Here is a 21,275-nt window from a genome sequence, read left to right on the forward strand (position 1 = left end):
CTTTTTCCCTGCACATTCATAAATTCTGAACAGGGCAATCGAGTATGTCTCAAGTGCTCTAATAATTACATCCATATTAGAGGGGATTATTGTATAGAGAGCCAGTGTGGTGCAGTTGTTAAGAGCGGCGGACTGTAACCTGGAGAACTGGGTTTGATTCCCCACTCCTCCACATGAAGCCTGCTGGGTGACTTTGGGCCAGTCACAGTTCTCTCAGAACTCTCTCTGCCCCACCTACCTCACAAAGTGCCTGTTGTGTGTGTGTGTGGGGGGGGGGAGATGATTGCAAGCCACTTTGAGAATCCTTCTGGTAGAAAAAAACAGGGTGTAAAAACTAACTCTTCTTCAATATGGAGTGCATATTGGTGCAAGTACTGGAGTGTCTGCAATAAAATCTGTATCTGATGTCTATGGTCTCTGTCACATTGCAGGGCAAGACTAGCCACCGTTTCCCAACCCCCCTGCCTTTCGGTCACCACCCCCACCACTTAGGGTAAAATCTAGCCCCCATCTCTCAACCTTGGAGGGGTATCACTCAGTAGCATGCCAAGGAATCAGGCCAGTGGATAAGGACTTGTGCAGACTCTCTCAAGTTAAACAAAACTTTATTTGTACAAGGCACAAACTCAGGGTGTTGCAAAGGACAGGATCTAAGCACCCTAAGGAAAATAAACTAAAAGACTGGTGCTAACTAAAGTACTCTCAATCCCTGTTGCATCTGATTTGAATAGTTGCAGAATGCCCTGTCCTGGTGCATCTGCAATTCTCTTTAGCATCATTCCCCTCTGTTATCCTTCATGGAAAAATACCTGCTCCAAGGAGTTCCCAACAAGGAGCTCGAACCAAGAAGGAGCCCCAAACAAAGGAATAGCCTCCTTTTCTAGACCCCACCTCATATGTGTTCTGGGGGCCTTAGCCAACCTGGGTGCTATGCCTTGGGGCTCCAGCCCGTCAAACCTGCGCCCCCCCCCCCGAATTAGGAGGTGTACATCAGAGAGCTGGCGTGTTATCCCTCCCAGCTGGAAAGGATGTTCTGTATCTGGCAAAGAGCATCTTTTCCTCCTCTTTCCTAGCCACAAAGACACCTGGATCACTTTCCTTCACCATAACTGTCAAGGCATCTCCCCCCCCCACCCGCCCCTCTTCTCACCGCAATGTCTTTGTAACTAAAGGAGGTAACCTGACATCTTTATCAGGTTGTAACTGTGTAGGCTTACATTGCAATTCTATGCGGCGTTTCTCCGGTATAACCCTGTTGATTTCACTGACCGGTAAGTACTGTGTCAGACAGTACTCCACCATTTTTTTCAGAAACGTGACTGCAGAAGATCATGTGTTTGCCATGCTTCCGAGATCAGGGACTCATATGTTGTGAGTTCTGATGTCCTTTTGGAAAACAATTTATGAATAGAAATGGATCTTTTTTGTGAAAGAAATGCTGAAAGCCGTTGTGTGAAGGGTTTTTTGTAAATACTTTAAATGCTGGGGTTTAGGTTGAGGCTTTACCATCTTTATTCTCATTCCTGTAACAGTATTCCATGTTGCATGTCAGTGTGTTGGTTCCAAATTGAGCCTTTCTGTGACTCTTCTCTTTGAGGTGCTGCCTTCACAAAGCAAGGATTCCACTCTCAATGATGCAGTTATTGCCAAGCAACTACAGCTTGAAGAAAATGCAGAGGTGCGATACTTCAAATGCTTTCCTTTTTTAGCACCCTTTTGAGAGCCAGCGTGGTGTAGTGGTTAAGAGTGTTGGTTTGGAGCGGTGGACTCTGATCTGGAGAACCGGGTTTGATTCCCCTCTCCTACACATGAAGCCAGCTGGGTGACCTTGGGCTAGTCACAGCTCTCTCAGCCCCACCTACCTCACAGGATGTCTGTTGTGGGGAAGGGAAGGTGATTGTAAGCCGATTTGAGTCTTCCTTAAGTGATAGAGAAAGTCAACATATAAAAACCAACTCTTCTTTTTCTTTTCATGCTGAATGTGCAGGAGTCCACTTGCCTCTTTTGATGAATGACATTCTTACTGGCAAATATTTTGGGCATGTTGGCTCAGTATAACCCCCCCCCTTTTTTTGTACTTTACCACCTCCTAGAACCGTGGATCTCAAATCTTTTCTTTGGTTTCTCATCCTGACTCAGTGGTACCTGCAGCTTGTGGAGAGCCACATTCACAGATTTCATCAGCCAAAAGAGTCACATTTACTGCCATCTCTGACATGAGGCCTGCATCTCAGGATAGTAGGTGATGTGAAAGACCTCTGTCTGAGACCCTGGAAAACTGCTGCCAGAATAGACAATACTGACCTTGATAGACCAGTGGGTTAACTCAGTACAAGGCGTAAGTGTTTTTATATAATACAGAGTAGAGGTCGTAGACAGGGAGCCATTAGGTGAGGATGTGTAGAGTCCTGCATCAGTCAGTTGCCTGACTGTTGAATCCTAGGAACATGTCTGACAGATGACGAAAAGTGTGGGTTTTGCATCTTCCAAGCTGGACTCTGAGGGGAATCTGGGTGGTCTGGTTGCGTTACTTAATTTGATGCCTGAAAATGTCCTGAGGATGACTATTACAGCATCACTAAGGGACTCTAGGCTGTCATAGAAAATATGTATCCCAACTGCAAACCTGCTCATAAGAGAAGAGTTGGAAGAATAGGTAAAATAAATAGATAACTTCTATTGAACTGTCATGTGGTACCAGCTTTGTCTTGGAGGCCGATCACAGAGTGTCTCCAATTTCTTGAGCGGATGGAGGCTTCTCTTAAGCACTGGCGTGGCTGTGCCAGTAGCTTCTCTTGCCCTTGGCATTGTCAGCAGAGATGCCTCACAGTGCCGGGACTACGGGAATGAGAGTTTGATCCCCTTTGGATGCTGCTGTAATTTGAAAACTCCATAGTGAAGGCTGGGATTAGGCTGTAAACTTTTAACTTCACGGTGTTTCTCCGTTACGAGATATAAAAGCCAACCTGGCAACTAAAAAGAGCTATCTGTGTGTTTAAGTATTTAAGTATATAAAGAATATGTAAAGTTAACTGATGCTTTGGAAAGGAGGTTTGGTTTAGGGGAGACCCTTTTTCTTCAGTTCAGTCCTTTTCCTTTTGTGCTGTTCGGTTTGTTGGCCCGCTTGCGCTTCTGGTGTTAGAGCTGCTTCATGGCGAAAACAGGAAAGATTAATGCAATTCATTGGTCTTAATATCCTCCTGTGGTTTATGACCATGTAGCCCTAGAGCCTGTGGCATTCTTCTGCTTATGAAGTTATCTGTCTGAATCACAGGCATTGAGGCAAGTTTTGATCTCATTCTTGTCCAAAGATTGGATTTATGTAACATGGGCAGTCCAACTTTTATTAATAAAACTCTCGACAAGAAGACATTAGTTTCTCTTAAAGAGGCAATATTTGACAATAACCAGGTTCTGGTCACCATAGATATTGTCATTATTGAGTTAATGGCAAAATGAAGGAAAACTTCACTAGGCTTTGATTGAATAGTAACAAATGGAACTGCCGGGGCATATATTTGTTTTAGGGCAGAAAGGTAGTGCAGAAGATAACTTAAAATTCAACTTGGGAATTATGAGGGTTGGCCTAATTTGCATAAATTAAAATGCTTCCCCCTCCCTTTGCCACCAAACCCTTCTCCAGTTGCCAGTACAACGACATCACAGGGTGAATAGTATTTAAGGTTAAAGTTGATACAGGTTGAGTATCTCTTAACCAGACATCCAAACACCGGAATGACCCAAAAACTGGACTTCTAAGATAAAATGTAACCAGCCCTGAGCCCGGCCCTGGTTGGGAAAGGGCAGGTTAAAAATCTAATAAATAAATAAATTAAATTTAAAAAATGTTGTTAATGAGGCAGGTGACTCCAGAGGAAACATTTTAAAAAGCCATCCAGCAGAATGCCTCTTCATCCCTAGAGGGGTGAACCACTTCCTGGTTCCTCAACTGCTTCTGATGTTTCTTCTCACCTAAAAAAATAAAGTACAGTGTACACAGCATCGTAGATGGAGACTGAAAGCCTGCCGTTGTTAGTTAGTTTGTTGTTGCTCTTGTTCAACAGCTGATACAGGTATTCTGGTGAGATAGTTACACCTTTGCTTTCTGATGGTTGAATGTACACAAAATTATTTAAAATGTTGTTTAAAATTACATTCAGGCTATATGTATAAAGTGTATATAAAATATATACAAAGCATAAATGAATGTAGTGTTTAGACCTGGGTCCCATCCCCAAGATATCTCATTATGTATATGCAAATATTTCAAAATATGGAAAGATCCGAAATACGGAACACTTATGGGCCCAAGCATTCTGGATAAGGCATATTCAACCTGTACGGATCTTGAAAGCTCCACCTATTACTCTCTTGTCATTTTAGGCAGATCTTGCCAAAAATAGGTGGTGGAGCTGTTGAGGAACTTCTGGACCTCCTCATTCTTGGTTGGGCTTGTTTGCTTTTGCTACTTGCAAGATGGCTTATGCTAAATCGGCGGGGGGCGGGGGAGATGTTGACAAATGTTTGGTTTATATATGCTTTCAACCTTGTTCACAGGTAGGGTTAATTGGTTATTAGTGATGTAAGTTCACTTTTGCTGTGATGAGTGATATCTTTCCTACTGCTTATAGTTGGAGAGACAATTGCATGAAGATGAAGAGTTTGCTAGAACACTGGCCATGCTGGACGAAACTCCAAAGAAGAAAAAGGTAACCCTTTGTGAAGGTTTTGCTGTGTGTAATTGTTGACACCAGTTGGGGCAATGTAGAAAAATGTACATTCCTTATATATGAGTATGAGGGGTGTCGCTGGAGACCCTATGTCATCTGTGATGTGTATTTGAAATAACAATGGCCACATCTGTTTCTTTCTTGCTCTAGGTTTGCTACTTTCATGTTCAGATAGCTGTGCTCTTTCTTTCTCTCTGTTCCATAGTCAATTATTCTCACTCATTTGGTTCAGTTATGGTAATTCAGTATGCAAAGTCAAGTGGATGGATACTTGCAGCTATGTCATATTTCCTCGACCAAATCTTGTATTGTGAATGAGTTTTCCACACACCTTGCTATAGCTGTTGGACTGAACTGGCTGGATTCTTGGAAAGTTGGCAAATAACAGGCACTGTACCAGGCAATATTCAGTAGCTACTGGAAATCACTTTGTAACTGACCCTGAGTCAACACCGAAATTACTCATGATGGGAAGCCAGATAAGTGATCCTGATGGCTGTGGTGAAATATCTTATAACTTGCCTGTATGGCCACAAAATTATGTACACAAAATTATTTAAAATGTTGTTTAAAATTACATTCAGGCTATATGTATAAAGTGTATATAAAATATATACAAAGCATAAATGAATGTAGTGTTTAGACCTGGGTCCCATCCCCAAGATATCTCATTATGTATATGCAAATATTCCAAAATATGGAAAGATCTGAAATACGGAACACTTATGGGCCCAATTATGTACACAACATTATTTAAAATGTTGTTTAAAATTACATTCAGGCTATATGTATAAAGTGTATATAAAATATATACAAAGCATAAATGAATGTAGTGTCAACCAATCCTCTACTTAAATAAAGGAAACAGAAAGAAGGGAGGCTTAGCAGTGTTGAAGAATGGCAGTAGCTTATTAGTCCAGAAAGCTTTGGAACAACTGGAAGGGAAAGAATTAATTTTTTTAAATCCAAACAATATATGCTACTAAGACCATTTTAGCTGAAACATATTTTGGGTTTGAATTACAAATGGGGACACTCGTTATTATTAACATTTTATTGTGTTTTTGTTGCCCTGGTAGCTTTCAGAATTGGGCAGTACATTGCTAGTGCTGTGGCATATATTTTCTGTGGCAGTAATTAAAAACAAATATCCCCAACTTTTTGTCTAGCGCTTCTTCCAATGCTCCAAGCACTCTCGGGGTTGTTGTAAGAAAGGAGATGGGTGTTAAGAGAACGGGCAATTTCCCTCTCGGTGTGCTTCTTTTCGTCTCCCCCCTCCCACCAGTAACCTTGGAATAGTTACTGTTGCATGTGTTTGATTGGATGTCTTGGTTGTCCACTTCTATCCTATGCTGTCCCCACAAAAGCTTGGTCAAGACCAAGTACTTCTAGTCATCTAGTATCTTTAAGCCCTGACCCGGATGGCCCAGACTAGCCTGATCTTGTCAGATCTCAGAAGCTAAGCATGGTTGGCCCTGTTAGTAATTGGATGGGGGACCAAGGAATGCCCGGGTCTCTTTGCAGAGGGAGGCAATGGCAAACCACCTCTGTTAGTCTCTTGCCTTGAAAACCCTATGGGGTTGCCATGAGTCAGCTGCGACTTGATGGCACTTTACACACACACACACACAGTATCTTTAAATGATTTTGTAGAAGTTGTGAAAGACACGTTTGACAGTATAGAAAGTCATCTAATGTTAGGGCACAGTGGCTGGGGGGGTGGGGGAAATAGGTATCGTTCTGACACTGTGATGTCACTTCCAGTGCCATCCCAGAAGTGATGTTATTGTATTGAGGCAACATGCTACAACTCCCCTGAAACTCTGGTAAAACTCTGCCCCACCTCCCAACCTTCTGCTGGTTGCAGGCCCTGAGCTGGCAACCCTGTCTGGTATCCTCATGTTGAAAGGGTATTGAATTTCCCTTATGATCGACTTGAGTTGGAGCTCCCAGCAGTGAATGGATATTGACTGCTATACAAATAAAGAATGGAGATATTTTGAAATTTAAACTGTGCAGTTTAATTCTAAAGTACACTGAGCACGTCTCTTAATCTGACCTTTTTTCTTTAGCCTCGGAAAGATCCAGAAGATAAGCAGCAGATTTCAAGAGCAAAAACTAGTCCTGAGGAAACGGAAAGAAATAAGCAGGCTCACAAAGGTAACTTTTAACTTGGAAAAATAGATATATATATATTTTTTGGTTTGTACTCTATAGCATTTGTCATGTGCTTAAAGCTTCCCTTTCCCCCCAGTGAAATCTGCCAATTTAAGAAATTATACTGAAAAGGACCAGACTTGCACAGAAAGTTCCGGAACAGTGCTGGATCCACACCCAGAGTCTTCTGTTAGTAAAGAGAGGAAGGATTTGGGGGATAAGATGCCGTCTTCAAAAGTGAGCTCTAAACTGGCAGCTCTGAAGCAAAAAGGAGAGAGTATCAAAAAAGAAAACGGGACTCCAAAAGTAAAATCAGTTTCACCAAAGGAAGAGAAGACACCTAAAAAAGAGAAAGTTTCTCCCCAAAAATCTAAGGTAGGCTGGGGGAATACCACTTAGGGACAGTATACTTAGTTACTTTTGTGCTGATGTGTGCTGGAAGGTTTTGTGGAGGCGGGTTGGTCGTATTGGTTGGCTGTTGCCAACAGCTGTGGTGAAGAGCAGATCCTACACTTGATTTCCATTCACGTGCCTAGGTGACATATTAATCCGTAACCCAGTCCCAGTTCATAGTTAAATTGTGGAACTCCCTGCCCCTGGTTGTGGTGATGGCTGCCAACTTGGAAGGCTTTAAGAGGGGAGTGGACGTGTTTATGGAGGAGAGGGCTATCTATGGCTACTAGTCGAATACTAGTCATGCATATCTATTCTCTCCAGTATCTGAGAAGCATGCCTATTATATTAGGTGCTGTGGAAAACAAGCAGGATAATGCTACTGCAGTTGTCTTGGCCACTGTGTGAACAGACTGCTGGACCTTATGGGCCTTGGTCTGATCCAACGTGGCTTTTCTTATGTTCATATTTCATTTCCAACGTCTGATTACATCCAAAGTAAATATTTTTTCCCCTTTTGAAGTCTGTAAGTCCTGAAGACTCTGAAAAGAAGCAAGCCAACTATCAGGCTTATAGAAGCTTCCTTAATCGAGAAGGTCCACAAGCACTCGGGTCTAAAGAGATACCACAGGTAAGTCTAATTGATTGGTTAGAGAAGGAGAGTCTTCTGTGTGTTGCTGATGTCTCCTGGCTCAGCTGTTCCAGGTGGGATGGATGAATGGATGGGCACTGTCCTCCCCATCCTGCCCTCCTGTTGCTTTAGTTGGTGTTGCTTATACTGAAACTGGTGTCTTCTGTTGCATTTTTCTGAGTCCTGAGGAGACTTTTAACACTTGATAGGGATCACCCCTTTTCCTTGGAGCTATTTCCCTCAGGGAAGGACTACTGGTTTTACTTCCCTTTTTCAGGATCCTGTTCGATGCTTCACTTTCCTCCTTCTCCATTCCTCCACCTTAACTGCCAGTCTCAAGTGCCACTCTCCCAGTTCAACCCTAGAATTTTTTTTAAACCCCCTGTCAATCAGGGTTCTCAGACTGGTAAGGCATCTACAGTTAGCTGTCTGTCAGAGAATCCACGTTCTTGCCTGCCCCATCCTCCTGCAGCCCAAAATGCTGCTGCGGGGGACTTGGGATCTCCCCTTCTGTTAGCAGAAATCTACTGCTATACCCAGCCTACTCTCTTGGATTCTGAAAGCAGCACAGCAAGCCCACCCAAAGGCAGGTAAGGGTTTCCCTAATTATGCCGGAAAATAAGACTTTTGTAAGTTAACCGAAAGAGAAAGATGGGGGATATCCTAAACCTGGTGTGAAGAAGATTCCAGGAGACGCAAGACTTGAGAGAGCCAAGTCCCAGTTGGGGGAAGGGGGCAGATTAGCCTGCTCAAATGCATGGAAGCTCATAGAACCCTGGAGGGGGAGATCCTGAATGGTGTGATAGGATTTCCAAATTATTCTTTCCCCCACCCCCCGCCCCATTCATCTCAGGCCTCCAGCTTGCACCTGTAAGCATCCTAAACATCACAGCCTTTAAAAAAAAATTAAATGCTGCTGTTTATTGTGGTCATGGAAAATATCCTAGAAAATGATTACTTGGTATTCTCCAACTAAAATGTTTTTTGGGTTGTTGTTTTTTGGGAGGGTGGGGAAAGGTCTAGGTCAGTGAAAATATGAAGTTCTGTGTGGTTTGCAAATTATGGTTTGCAGGAATGCTTCATGTTAACACATTTCTGTTCCTAGGGTGGTGAAAATTGCCTGGAGGGTCTGACATTTGTGATCACGGGTGTCTTGGAATCTATTGAGCGAGATGAGGCCAAGTCTCTAATTGAGCGCTATGGTGGGAAGGTCACTGGCAACATCAGCAAGAAGACCAACTATCTTGTCAAGGGCCGTGACTGTGGTGCATCCAAGTGTGAAAAGGTATGTTGTTCCAGATGTAGTGGGCTGTCCCATGCTGATTTTCCATTGGCTGAAGGCAGGGGGGAGCTATCCGGTACCTTCCCTGTTATATTTTAGCCATGAGTCCCATGACGTCCCCCCATCTGCATTGTGCTGCAGAGGGAAGGGGAAGGTGGGGATAAACAGAGAAAAGGAAATATTTCTTCACACAACGCATAGTTAAATTGTGGAACTCCCTGCCCCAGGATGTGGTGATGGCTGCCAACTTGGAAGGCTTTAAGAGGGGAGTGGACATGTTCATAGAGGAGAGGGCTATCCATGGCTACTAGTCAAAATGGCTACTAGTCATGATGCATTCCTATTCTCTCCAGGATCAGAGGAGCATGCCTAATATATAAGGTGCTTTGGAACACAGGCAGGACAATGCTGCTGCAGTCGTTTGTGGGCTTCCTAAAGGCACCTGGTTGGCCACTGTATGAACAGACTGCTGGACTTGATGGGCCTTGGTCTGATCCGGCATAGCTTTTCTTATGTTCTTATGGGATTTGAATGGTTTACACTAGCGGAAACCTGGCAGGATCCAGTCATGACATTAAAATGTGTTGGAGTCATGGACTCCTTGCCGAATCATGGTGGCTTCCCATCTCTCTGACCCACATGCCGCCATCTTCCTCCTATCCCACACTGGCAGGGAGCAGTCTGCTGACATTTTAATTTTTCCGCACATCTGGAAATGTAGTCTCTGCTGTCCTGTGACAAGAGAAGAATCAACTGCTGTTGTTTTAAGAAGACAATTCCTTTACTGGATCGCATCAGGGTTGATCCTGCCCAATGTTCTTGCATTATTTAACGGTGCTCTACATTGCCTTGGGATATCATAATCCATGCTTGATAGTCATGGCCAACCTAGTTTGTCCTCAGCCTCTGATTATAGTTCTATTTAGCTATTTTGTTTAATGACCATTGATCTGTGCTTGATTTGTGCTTTGTCAATCTGTCTAACCATCTTTTAAAGCCACCTCGGTTAATGGCCGTCACCTTCAGTTTCATAGGTATTCCTCTTCTACTGCATTTTAACCCATTGCCCTAGAAGATTTGACACAGAGCTATGCAGCCGTAAGCTATTGTGAACTTTTGTTTCTGGCATAGGCATCAGCTTTGGGGACCAAAATTGTTGATGAAGATGGTTTATTTGACCTCATTCGGAAGATGCCAGGCAAGAAGTCAAAGTATGAAGTGGTAGCTGAAGCAGAGGTTTGTGCAAATTAATTTGTAGTCGATCCTGTGATCCATAACGTGTGCTTTTCTGTAAGCGAAAACTGGCTGGCAAATTGCTTTATAATTCCCAGTACTGAAGAGCTGAAACAAAGGTGGAGCTGTCCTTTGTAAATAATCTCCGCTTCATCACTATAATCGGGGTTGTCTGCTTACCCCACTCCTTCCCCCAACAAAAGCCATGTCCTATAAATTGTATGAATGTGGCAAAATAAGCTTCTGATATTTCAGCATGCTTGCATCTGTGAGGTCTACGTGCTTATTCTAAGCGATGAAAGCTAGGTTCTTATTTCGTTGGATTATTTATCTAAAGTTTCTTGCATGTACAGAGTACATAGACAAAAGCTGTGTCCCTCACTGTTTGCATTCTGACATAAAGACAAACCGTTGTTTGCTTCGAATGTGGAAACTGAATAGAGGTACTGAATTGGAAAAAGGACGTCCTGTTAATAAATTGGTCTGAAAGCTTTACAGTGTATCTTAGAACTGTACTTTTCAGTCTTCAGAGAACCCTTTCCAGATTCATTTGTCTGAGGCAGATACCCGGTGCATCTTCTGTAGCCCCTGTGCATATAGCAGAGGATGGGACAGTGGTGAGGCCTGGTAATCCTCATTGTCACATTGAATGAATATATGAAGTACTCTGGAACTCATCTGTGCATAGCAGAGAGAGACAAGTAGCGGGTGGGCAAGCTGTTACTTAGGGGAGTTTGACCGCCCCTACTGATCTCTTTGATGAATCCCTGATAAGCTTCACAGTTGTCTTGGACTTCCCAGAATACTGTTCAGTTTTTACTTTTATGGTCATTTGACCAAAAATTAGAACACATCTAATCAGAAGTAACATAAATTTGTAATAAAAACAGTATCAGTCAGACAAAGAGTCCACAAAATAAAATATATCAATAAAATCCCATATCTAAAGAGGCAAATAAGCTAGCTTCTAAAATATCTATCAAATTTTACCTATTTGTAAATTGCAACCTTTCGGGCCTTATATATAGCAACCCAAAATTTGGCCACACATCTCGAAGTTTGTGGGGTACTATCTTCCAGTAGTCGTTGGATACAAATTTTATCAGGTAGCTCTATATTATTTCTTAAAATTTCTTGGATAGTCTTAGATCTTAACTCGTGACAGAGAGAGCAGTATAAGAAGAAGTGTTCACTGGTCTCAATTTCTTCACCAGAATACTGTTTGCTTCACTTTCCCTTTCCTTCCTAGCTCCCGTGACCCAGTGGTCTTGAGCAGTTAATGGGGAGGTTTTTTTTCTGTTTAAGGAAAATATGGTGGAGAGATACTTGGCCACTGCCAGCATTATACTTGGATCTCTATCTCTATCCACCAGCAAGAAGGGGACTATTTTGTCACCTATTATGGTGGTGGGTGGTTTGGTTAAAATAGGAGCAATCCATTGGTCACGTTGGAGTTTGAAATGGGGATACTCCAGCATCATGTGAGAAGGCATATCAATTTTCTTCATGTTACATGAGCAAAGCCTTTCTGAGTAGGGTCTATTGCCGTACCTTCCATTTAGCACTGCTGAAGTTGCGGCATTCAGATGAGCAAGCATAAAGGCTCTTCGGAAACATGGAACTGTTAAATTACTGAAATATCGTGGAGTTCACAGAGGAGGAAGGATACTTAAGGATTGAGTAGAGCATATTCTACGAGCACGCAAAAATACTGTTTGCTGTCTTCAGGCTTAGGCCTGCCAACTGTTTCCTGGTTGTTGTTTTTGCTTCCTTCAAGGCAAAGAAAACAAAACCCAAATGGGGAGGGAGAACACCACAGAAGGTAGAGGCAGAAAAAAGAAAAGCCAGCCCAGCAAAGCAGGAGATTGAGGCTAAAAAGAAAACGCCCACTCCTGGAAAAGACGGGGCCGTGAAACCGACAAAGAAGGTAGCCATGGAAGTTAGGAGAGGTCTGGTTTTCAATCAGAAAGCCTTAGAGAAAAAACCTGCTTCAAAGGATGCCAAGAGCCCCGTTCAAGAGAGAAGTAAAGGCAAGGCAGAGGTGTTGTTGTGGGTGGACAAATACAAGCCCACGTCCCTCAAAACAATCATTGGACAGCAAGGAGATCAGAGCTGTGCCAATAAACTCTTGCGTTGGCTTCGAAACTGGCACAAGAAAACTTCAGAGGACAAGCATGGTAAATGTACATTAATTATTTGTTTGCTTAAAATGTTTTTGGGGCTGCCCCCCGTGATGTCGGTTCAAGGTGGTATACAAATATGCTGCACAGGGCATAACATTTCTTCTGGGATCTGACCGTCTAGTAGTTGGCTCTATCTAAAGAGTCCGTTCTGTTAACAGAAGTTGCGGGTGCTTCATTTTAGTTCAAAGTCATTTGATTTTGTCCGTCTCCGTATTAGACATGGCTAGATAAACCTGTCCTCCCATTTTCCCTGCAGTAAAATCCAGTAAGTCTGGAGGCAAAGATGACGGCGCTAGTTTCAAAGCAGCTTTGCTTTCGGGGCCACCAGGGGTTGGCAAAACGACAACTGCTTCATTGGTTTGTGAGGTGAGTCGTATTTTTTTTCAAACAGTTGATGAGTAGGTGGGAAATCTGGTCCGCGCTGTTGGGGTTTCCATTGGGGCTTGTTGGTCGCATCAGCTGAATGGCAGGAAAAGTGCAGCATTTTTATGTCGGGGAGGATGTTGGTGCTGCTTTTCTACTTACCAGCCAATTGAGAATTCTGAAGGCTCCACCGTTGGCATGCAGAGAAAACTGGAGGGGTTGGTCCACTTGACTGACCTTTTCTCAGTCATTTTCTCTGTTTATCTCTGACCTTACTGGCTGAATTTTTAATATCCTGTTAATGTCTTGTTCTTTGTGCCACACTGATGTATTTATCTGTTTTGATCCATGTTTATAAATCAAGAACTAGTAAGAACTAGTACTTGCTTGGTAACCAGCGTGGTGTAGTGGTTTCGAGTGGTGGTTTGGAGCGGTGGACTCTAATCTGGAGATTCTGGTTTGATTCCCCACCCCTCCACATGAGTGGTGGACTCTAATTTGGAGAACCGAGTTGGTTTCCCCACTCCTTCACATGAAGCCAGATGGGTGACCTTGGGCTAGTCACAGTTCTCTTAGAGCTGTCTCAGCCCCACCTACCTCACGGGGGGTGCCTGTTGTGGGGAGGGGAAGGGAAAGTGATTGTAAGCTGGTTTGATTCTTAAGTGGTAGAGAAAGTCAGCATATAAAAACCATCTCTTCTTTTTTCTCTGGAGACACTTTTTTTTACATTGGTGGCTGACCAGGTACACAGGAATTGTATTGAGGAAGTGATAATTCCTTGTTCAAGGAGGCATGCTGAGGAGTATGGGGTACCCACCTCCTCCCCAGTTGCCAACCTAGAAGCAAGAGAGATATGGTGGCAGACAGATTGGGCAGTCTTCTTTGGGGACACTGGAAAGAGCCAGGCCCCACTAGCACCACCCTTAGAGGGTCCTCCTGCAAAACTCGCTACAGACTAAGGATTTATTTGATATGAATTAGTGTTTTTTGGGGGGGAGGGTAATGTTGCTTTAGTTGGTGTTGCTTATACTGAAACTGGTGTCTTGTTTGTGTGCTGGGATTAGGAACTGGGTTTGAGCTACGTGGAACTAAATGCCAGTGACACACGCAGTAAGAACAGCCTGAAGGAGGTGGTTGCTGAATCTCTGAACAACACCAGCATCAAAGGATTCTGTTCAGGTATTTCGATTTATGTGGATGTCTATTGATTCCCCTAATTCAGCTATCCTAGGTTTGGCTACCGGTCCACAAGTTCAGCATTTTTTCGCTAGCTGACACGCCCACTTTAAACCAGTCTTTCGCGAGCAGCATTTTAGAAAGCTAGAACTTGGGAAGGAGGCCTTGGTGTGATCTTTTTTGCTTCTCCATCCTTTCTTTAGGAGCATCAACTTCTGTTAGCTCAAAGCATGTCTTAATCATGGATGAGGTGGATGGAATGGCAGGCAACGAAGACCGAGGAGGAATTCAGGTGAGACTTCTTTTGGGAAGCATAAAGGAGTTATGATCCAGCGAATGGTTTTGTGGGATAGGTGGGGAAGTGGAGAATGTTGGATGCTTCTGGGGACAGACTAAACTGAAAAGAGACTCAAACGTCAAAATGACTAATGTGACCAAAATAAAGGAGTAGAGAGATGGGAAACTGACATAAATATAGATTAGATGAAACAAGCAATGGTCATTCAAAACCTGTTTTTCTGACAAGAATAACCAGAAGGAAACATGGAAGAATGTATGGTATTGTGTAAAAAAGGGTAAAGGTCCCCTGTGCAAACACCGGCTCATTCCTGACCCATCGGGTGACGTCACATCCTGACTTTTCCAAGGCAGACTATGTTTACGGGGTGGTTTGCCAGTGCCTTCCCAGTCGTCTTCCCTTTACCCCCAGCAAGCTGGGTACTCATTTGACCTACCTTGGAAGGATGGAAGGCTGAGACAATCTTGAGCTGGCTACCTGAAACCAACTTCCGTTGGGATCGAACTCAAGTTGTGAGCAGAGCTTGGGACTGCAGTACTGCAGCTTACCACTCTGCTCCATGGGGCTCTTTATGGTATTGTGTATGTTGCCTTAAATCACTGCGTACTTTTATTCTGGCCCGGTGAAAGCCTAGCAGTTGTTCCTCTGTAACTGCAGTTAAGAGTGTGGAGAAGCATCTGCAGGATGACTTTCCTTGAGACCCCTTCTCACCTGGGAATGAGTGTCACTGTACTGTGGTTAAGGAAATGTTAACAATGAGGCCAACCACAGTTAATATGTTACAGGGTGTCCAGGTTCAGGAACCCCAGGTTAATGGTTGTTTCACATGAACACACGAAGCTGCCTTACACTGAGTCAGACCTTTGGTCCATCAAAGTCAGTAATGTGTACTCAGACCAGCAGCGGCTCTCCAGGGTGTCAGGCAGGGGTCTTTCACATCACCTACTTGCCTTGTCCCTTTAACTGGAGATGCCGGGGATAGAACCTGGGACCTTCTGCATGCCAAGCAGATACTCTACACCACTGAGCTACGGCTCCTCCCACATTAGAACCACGTTAAATGGGAACCCAGGTTTATATTAACTATCAGCTTAGATTGGTACAGATGATTCCTTTAAACATGGTTTTACATGGAAGGGGATGGAGGACACATTTTTATACCTGGCTTCTTATTGTGGGTTGGAAGGAGGGGATGAATATATTTAAAGAAAGTAATTCCATAACTTTTTAAAGGGGTCTGATTTTATTTCTCCAGTGACTCTTGATTTGATAAGACAAACTGGAAGCAGTATTTTAGATCACCAAGGATTATACATGTTTTGAACTGGGCATGTTTCTTCCTTCATTGTTGTGGATTTATTCTTGTATTAATAAAGAATAAGAAGTGTGTGCTTACTGAAAAGAACCTGCTTCTTTCTAAGACAGTACGGCAGAGTCTTTTGTTCTACACTGAACACTTTTTGCCTAAAATCTATAGATGCCTCCTTGTTTTATCAAGCACGTAAAGCAGAAAATTATGCCAATAAAGGTCTATGTATGTAAAGCAGGAAAAGGTTGCCTTTTCTGACTCGTAACTGAGTGCCAGCACTTTGCACTACTAATCGTTCAACGTAAAAATGTGAAGCCATTCTTGAACAGCTGGAGGTGATGCTCTTATGTGTTTGGCTGCCTTAGTTCTATACTAAGAACATAACCCTGATGTCACAATCTGTAATTGCAGGAACTAATTGACCTGATTAAGCATACAAAGGTTCCAATAATTTGTATGTGTAATGATCGGAATCATCCAAAGATCCGTTCCCTCGTCCACTACTGTCTTGACCTTCGCTTTCAGAGACCACGTGTGGAACAGATTAAGGTATGCAGGTGACAACATATATGCTGGGACTCTTCACCTAATGCCTCACAATAGTTCAGTCTGCATTAAAGGTGCCTAACCAGATGTTTCCAGGCAATTTGTAAGCTGGGCATGATTGTTGTCCCGTGTTCGCCGCAAGCATCATCTGATCTCAGATGCTGCCACTGGAGATAAAAGAGGTTCCAGTCAGTTGTCACAGCTAGTAGCCAGTGAGAGATAAATTTATAGAGGACAGATCTGACTTGAATGTGTACATGTGACATATTGTGATATTCCAGATATTTAACAACTCTCCTGTTTTGGCAGTTTGGAGCACATAGCCGAGACAGGAAGCCAGCAGGCAGCTTGACTATTGGCTCACAGGCTGTACAAGCCAGGCAGATGTTTAGACTGACTCTTTCTCCCTGACATGATGTGTGCAGTGAGGGTTTTTTTATGGGGCAAGGGGAAACAGTCAACATGCAGCACTCTGTTAGAAGGTCAAGAGTGGCACCATCCAGGAAAATCTTAGTCACATAATTCTATAGGTTTAATAAACTGGCGCTGAATTCATTTTTGAGGGACCTCATTGTAGAGCCTGAAATAGTCAGGCCTCCAACCTGGAAGACTTATGCCTCCTCCTTGTACCCAGGGATTTTTTGGTCGTTACGATAAGGGAAATGCTGATCATTTCTTTGGGGGAGGGAAGGGGCAGAAAGACTGGCTGATCATTCTGATTTCCCAAGAATTATAGCTGTCTGTTGCTGTTGAGCAAGAGGAAAACGCTTAACCTGGAATATGTTGGGGGTAATTTTGCCTTCTCTGTCAGCTGCGTACACTTCTGTAAAGAGAGAGTTTCATTTAGTTCTTAAAGTAAAAATGACAGAAGTCATGTGTCCATTATAAAATGTAATGGCTGTCATGGTTTACTAGAATTCTTGGGGGGGTTGCCTTCTGCTCTTTCTGTTGTTTTCATATTTTGAACTGTGTGCTCCTTACAGGGTGCCATGATGTCTATTGCTTTTAAAGAAGGGCTTAAGGTTCCACCACCAGCAATGAATGAAATTATCTTGGCAGCTAACCAGGACATCAGACAAGTGAGTTCTCTGTTCCAACCTTAGTACTGCTCTGTCACATGTGGATGGGATCCCACCAGGTGAAAGGCAGATAACTTCATCTGAAGATGTAAGGTTGGACAAGGGGCAGATGGCAGTTTGAGGATGGGCATGGCGGAAGGGGGGAGGTGAAGGATTTGGATAAGCCAATAAGTCACATGGAAATTTTTATCTCTTAATGGGAGAAGAGTTGGAGGAGTGATTGGCAGAAGAAGTAGGCTTGAGAATGTTCTAGATGGATACGATAAATGGAACAGATGCAATATGTGTAACTTGAAAATAAAGGGAACCCTGACTTGAGCGGGGGAGGGCAGGCTGCAGCAGTGAACAGATCTGGCCAGAAGGTTCCAAGAAACAAGTGCTGAAAGAGTGGTAGAAGGAGGCAAAGGTAAGGAGAGATTTTGAAATCAGAGCGGAAGTCTTGCTTGCAGTGGGAAATATCACAGCTGTTTGTGGGTATTTGCTGATATCATACAGATGACCGTTCCTGATCATTTATAAACTTTGTGTTTTTCTCTGGAAGGACTACCAGCAAACGTTATCTAATCTTTCCACTTCCTTCTCAGGTTTTACATAATCTCAGCATGTGGTGTGCGAAAAGCAAAGCCCTGACTTACGACAGCGTCAGAGAAGATGTCAGCAAATCCAAGAAGGATATGAAGCTGGTAAGAGAAGCATCAGGGTTGTGTATGGTCATAGACATGCCAGCTTGCCTGATCTGTTTGGAAATGGGACCAGCAAAAATTTTGTTGGCATGCCTCTTTCAAAAATAACATTTTTATCTTGGGCAAGTGGGGGAATTGGTTAAAGTCCCCAGCGGTCTCTCAGAAAGTTAAAATCCTTTGGATCTCCAAAGCGATGCAAATGATTGGAGTTGTGGGGTTGAAATACTGAGAGGGCCTATGTACTTTTAAAGGAATGCCTATCCAAGCGGAAATTCTTAATCACAGAACTGCAGTGGTGAGGAAGCTGCAGCTGATAGAATTTGTCCTGTGGTCTTAATCAAGGTGATGGAGAGAACCAAGAAGGACTGAGAAATGTCTTGATAAGGGCATAGGCCAATTAGGATGAAGTTTTGCAGGATGGAGAGGGAAAAGGATGCTCCTTTTGGATTGTGTGACACCCAGAGTATGTGAAGAGAGTGGCCACTTTCTTTTGAAGGCATTGGGAAATGGCAGCTACCCAACATCTTTGGTATAATTAATTTTATAGCTGTCCCTCTCTGATCCTATTGCTAGAAGTCCTCAAAATCTAGGTCTGGCGCTATTTGGTTGTCACATTATAGAGCTTATTTAATTAGAATTTAAAAATTGGAATGAAGCGCACCTCTATCTCACTGTAACAGGCAGTGTAAGCATCTGATCTGCATCAGTTCTTGCTCTGTAGCAGTGCGCTTAGACACCGGCGTCTTGTGAGGTGGGGCTGCTACATAAAGCATCAACCATTTGTTTTCTTCTCCTTTTCTCCAACTTTGGTAATATCCAGTTCAAAAACAACTGCAGGCCACATGATGGGATGTCCTCATGCTCAGTCTCCCTGTTCATCTTGGCACAGGTGTCAAGAGAGGATAAATCCAGAGGGCAGTGATGGTTCATCACATGTTCTGCTTGTTATGGGAGCCGGGGGGGTGGGGGGAGATGCAAAGCTGTTGTTTTCAGCAGTAGTCCCACTCTTTTCAAACAGCTCATGACTTTGAAAAAAGGACATCATTTCATAATGTCCCAGAAGTCATTGCCATTCTTTAAACCAGTCTTATATGCTCTGGCCTTACAGGGCTGTTGAGATTTAATGCAAAGGTCACTGTTGTGAATCCTTGGGTAGATGATACTGTAAAGTTGGGGAACTGAGGCTGACTTGACTGATCGCTGCTGGAGCTTTCCTCGACGGCATTAACCCATCTTGCTTTAAAACCGTTGTGTTGCAGGGCCCCTTTGACGTTGCCAGGAAGGTTTTTGCCGCTGGGGAGGAAACTTCTCGTATGTCCCTTATTGACAAGTCAGACCTGTTCTTCCACGATTACTCTCTAGCCCCACTCTTCGTCCAGGAAAACTATGTACATGTGAGACCAGCTGCTGCTGGGTGAGTTAAATGGAATCAGTATAGCTGGGGCTGAAATGAAGATGTATGGAGATCAAACGGAATAGGTTGGTAATAACATGGTCAGGTGATCTTCTTCTAGGGGCAACATGAAGAAACACCTGATGTTGCTGAGCAAAGCGGCTGACAGCATATGTGATGGCGATTTAGTTGACCGGCAGATTCGCAGCAGGCAAAACTGGAACCTTCTACCAATCCAGGTAACTACCACTGAATTTGTGTGTGTGTGTGTAGTTTAGGAAACAACGTCATCTGTTACAGCCTCTATGCAAAACCAATATATATTCACTCTTCCCTTTTAAGGCCATTTATTCGAGTGTCCTCCCTGGGGAGCTGATGAGAGGTTACCTGCAGCAGTTCCCAAATTTTCCAAGTTGGTTGGGCAAATTTTCATCCACAGGAAAACATGACCGTATCCTTCAAGAGCTGTCGACACACATGAGCCTCAGGTAACAGTGGGTAACCTCTTGCCGATTCCTGATTGTAAGATATTATTGTGGCCCATTCTGTCTGTCAGGCACTCTGCATTATATCATGTGTTAAAAAAACTTCCTTGGAGAAAGGCAAAAAGCAGTGCAGTTGCTCTTGTGGCCTTTTCTAGATTGAGGCCTGGTCTACATGTACTGTTGAATGAATGAGTAGGATTCTAAGGTGGACAGAAATGCTTCAGGATGGGCAAGTAACAGCAAGCCTTGTGTCACCTTAAAGACCGGCAGGTTTATTTGCGGCCTGAGCTTTTGTGATCCGGAGCCCGCTTTGTAAAATGCACAGAGTGCAACATTCTCTTAGCAGAGAGCTTGACACCCAAAGGTAGGAGTAGCACAGAGGTGGGGAGGGAGGAGAAGTTACAAAAACAAATCGGGAAGGCCATTTCTTCCAGCAGATTTGGCAACAGTACATTGTAGAATGCAGTTGGAGACAAGAGCAAGACAGTCCATTCTGAGTCTTCCCTGTCAGCGTCAAACAAAACAAACCCTTATTGCAAATTAAAAACAGCCCCCCCACCCGCCCCCAAAAGCTAGCATTTCAGGGAGAGTCTAGCTCTGCCTGCTCAGAATATTCTCTGAGCTGAGTTTTCTTCCAGCAGTCATGCCTCTGGCTCCCAAAAGTTCAAGATGCCAGAATGTGACTACATGCTATTACAATGCATCAGAAGCATGGTCTACATTTTGCCCTTATCTTAGGAGACGCTTATATGAAGCTCCCTTATCAGGTCAGACTAGTGACCCATTCAGTTTGAATTACATTTGCATGTGCACACATGCACCCACTCCAAGACAGCAAGCAGAAGTCCGTCTCAGCCCTGCTGCCTCTGAATGAGAGTGCGTGAACCTGGGTCTGCCTTCGTGCACAGCGTGGACCCTCTAATGAGAAGAGGCTTGCTAATGTACGTTTTATCCCTCCCCACAGAACCCACGCAAGCAAGAGAGCAGTAAACCTGGACTATTTGTCATACTTACAAAATGCCATTGTGAGCCCCTTGGCTTGCCTGGGGACTGAAGGGGTACCGGGCGCTGTGGCCTTCATGGACTCCTATTGTTTGACAAAGGAAGACGTTGAAAACCTAATGGAAGTAACCAGTTGGGGAGGCCAGCCTAGCGCGTTTTCTAAACTGGATTCCAAGGTAAGATACCCATCAAATGAATTTCAGTTGAGACTGTGCAAAAAAGGGAAGGGTGCTTTATTTATAAGCTTCAAAGCTTGCAACAAATCACAGAAGGGGGGGTATGATTTGGATATCTTCCCTTCCAGGATTCTGTACATTCTTAGGGGCTTGAAA

At 43.6% G+C, this 21,275-nt stretch overlaps 1 protein-coding gene across 1 annotated transcript in view; it reads left to right on the forward strand.

Annotated features, from left to right (window-relative positions):
* The window catches only part of RFC1 (replication factor C subunit 1), a 53,527-nt gene that overhangs the window by 29,085 nt on the left and 3,167 nt on the right, over positions 1-21,275 (forward strand). Inside the window, exons 6-23 of the mRNA XM_056855096.1 lie at positions 1,598-1,678; positions 4,632-4,709; positions 6,803-6,890; positions 6,985-7,262; positions 7,804-7,911; positions 9,017-9,196; positions 10,325-10,429; positions 12,204-12,603; positions 12,866-12,975; positions 14,037-14,151; positions 14,352-14,440; positions 16,167-16,304; positions 17,285-17,380; positions 17,965-18,063; positions 19,323-19,477; positions 19,578-19,695; positions 19,799-19,944; positions 20,906-21,119. Of these exons, the coding sequence (XP_056711074.1) occupies positions 1,598-1,678; positions 4,632-4,709; positions 6,803-6,890; positions 6,985-7,262; positions 7,804-7,911; positions 9,017-9,196; positions 10,325-10,429; positions 12,204-12,603; positions 12,866-12,975; positions 14,037-14,151; positions 14,352-14,440; positions 16,167-16,304; positions 17,285-17,380; positions 17,965-18,063; positions 19,323-19,477; positions 19,578-19,695; positions 19,799-19,944; positions 20,906-21,119 (2,598 nt within the window). The remainder of the gene's footprint in view (positions 1-1,597; positions 1,679-4,631; positions 4,710-6,802; positions 6,891-6,984; positions 7,263-7,803; positions 7,912-9,016; positions 9,197-10,324; positions 10,430-12,203; positions 12,604-12,865; positions 12,976-14,036; positions 14,152-14,351; positions 14,441-16,166; positions 16,305-17,284; positions 17,381-17,964; positions 18,064-19,322; positions 19,478-19,577; positions 19,696-19,798; positions 19,945-20,905; positions 21,120-21,275) is intronic.

This window comes from Euleptes europaea, chromosome 9 (assembly GCF_029931775.1).
Source record: "Euleptes europaea isolate rEulEur1 chromosome 9, rEulEur1.hap1, whole genome shotgun sequence".
NCBI classification, from domain to species: Eukaryota; Metazoa; Chordata; class Lepidosauria; order Squamata; family Sphaerodactylidae; genus Euleptes; species Euleptes europaea.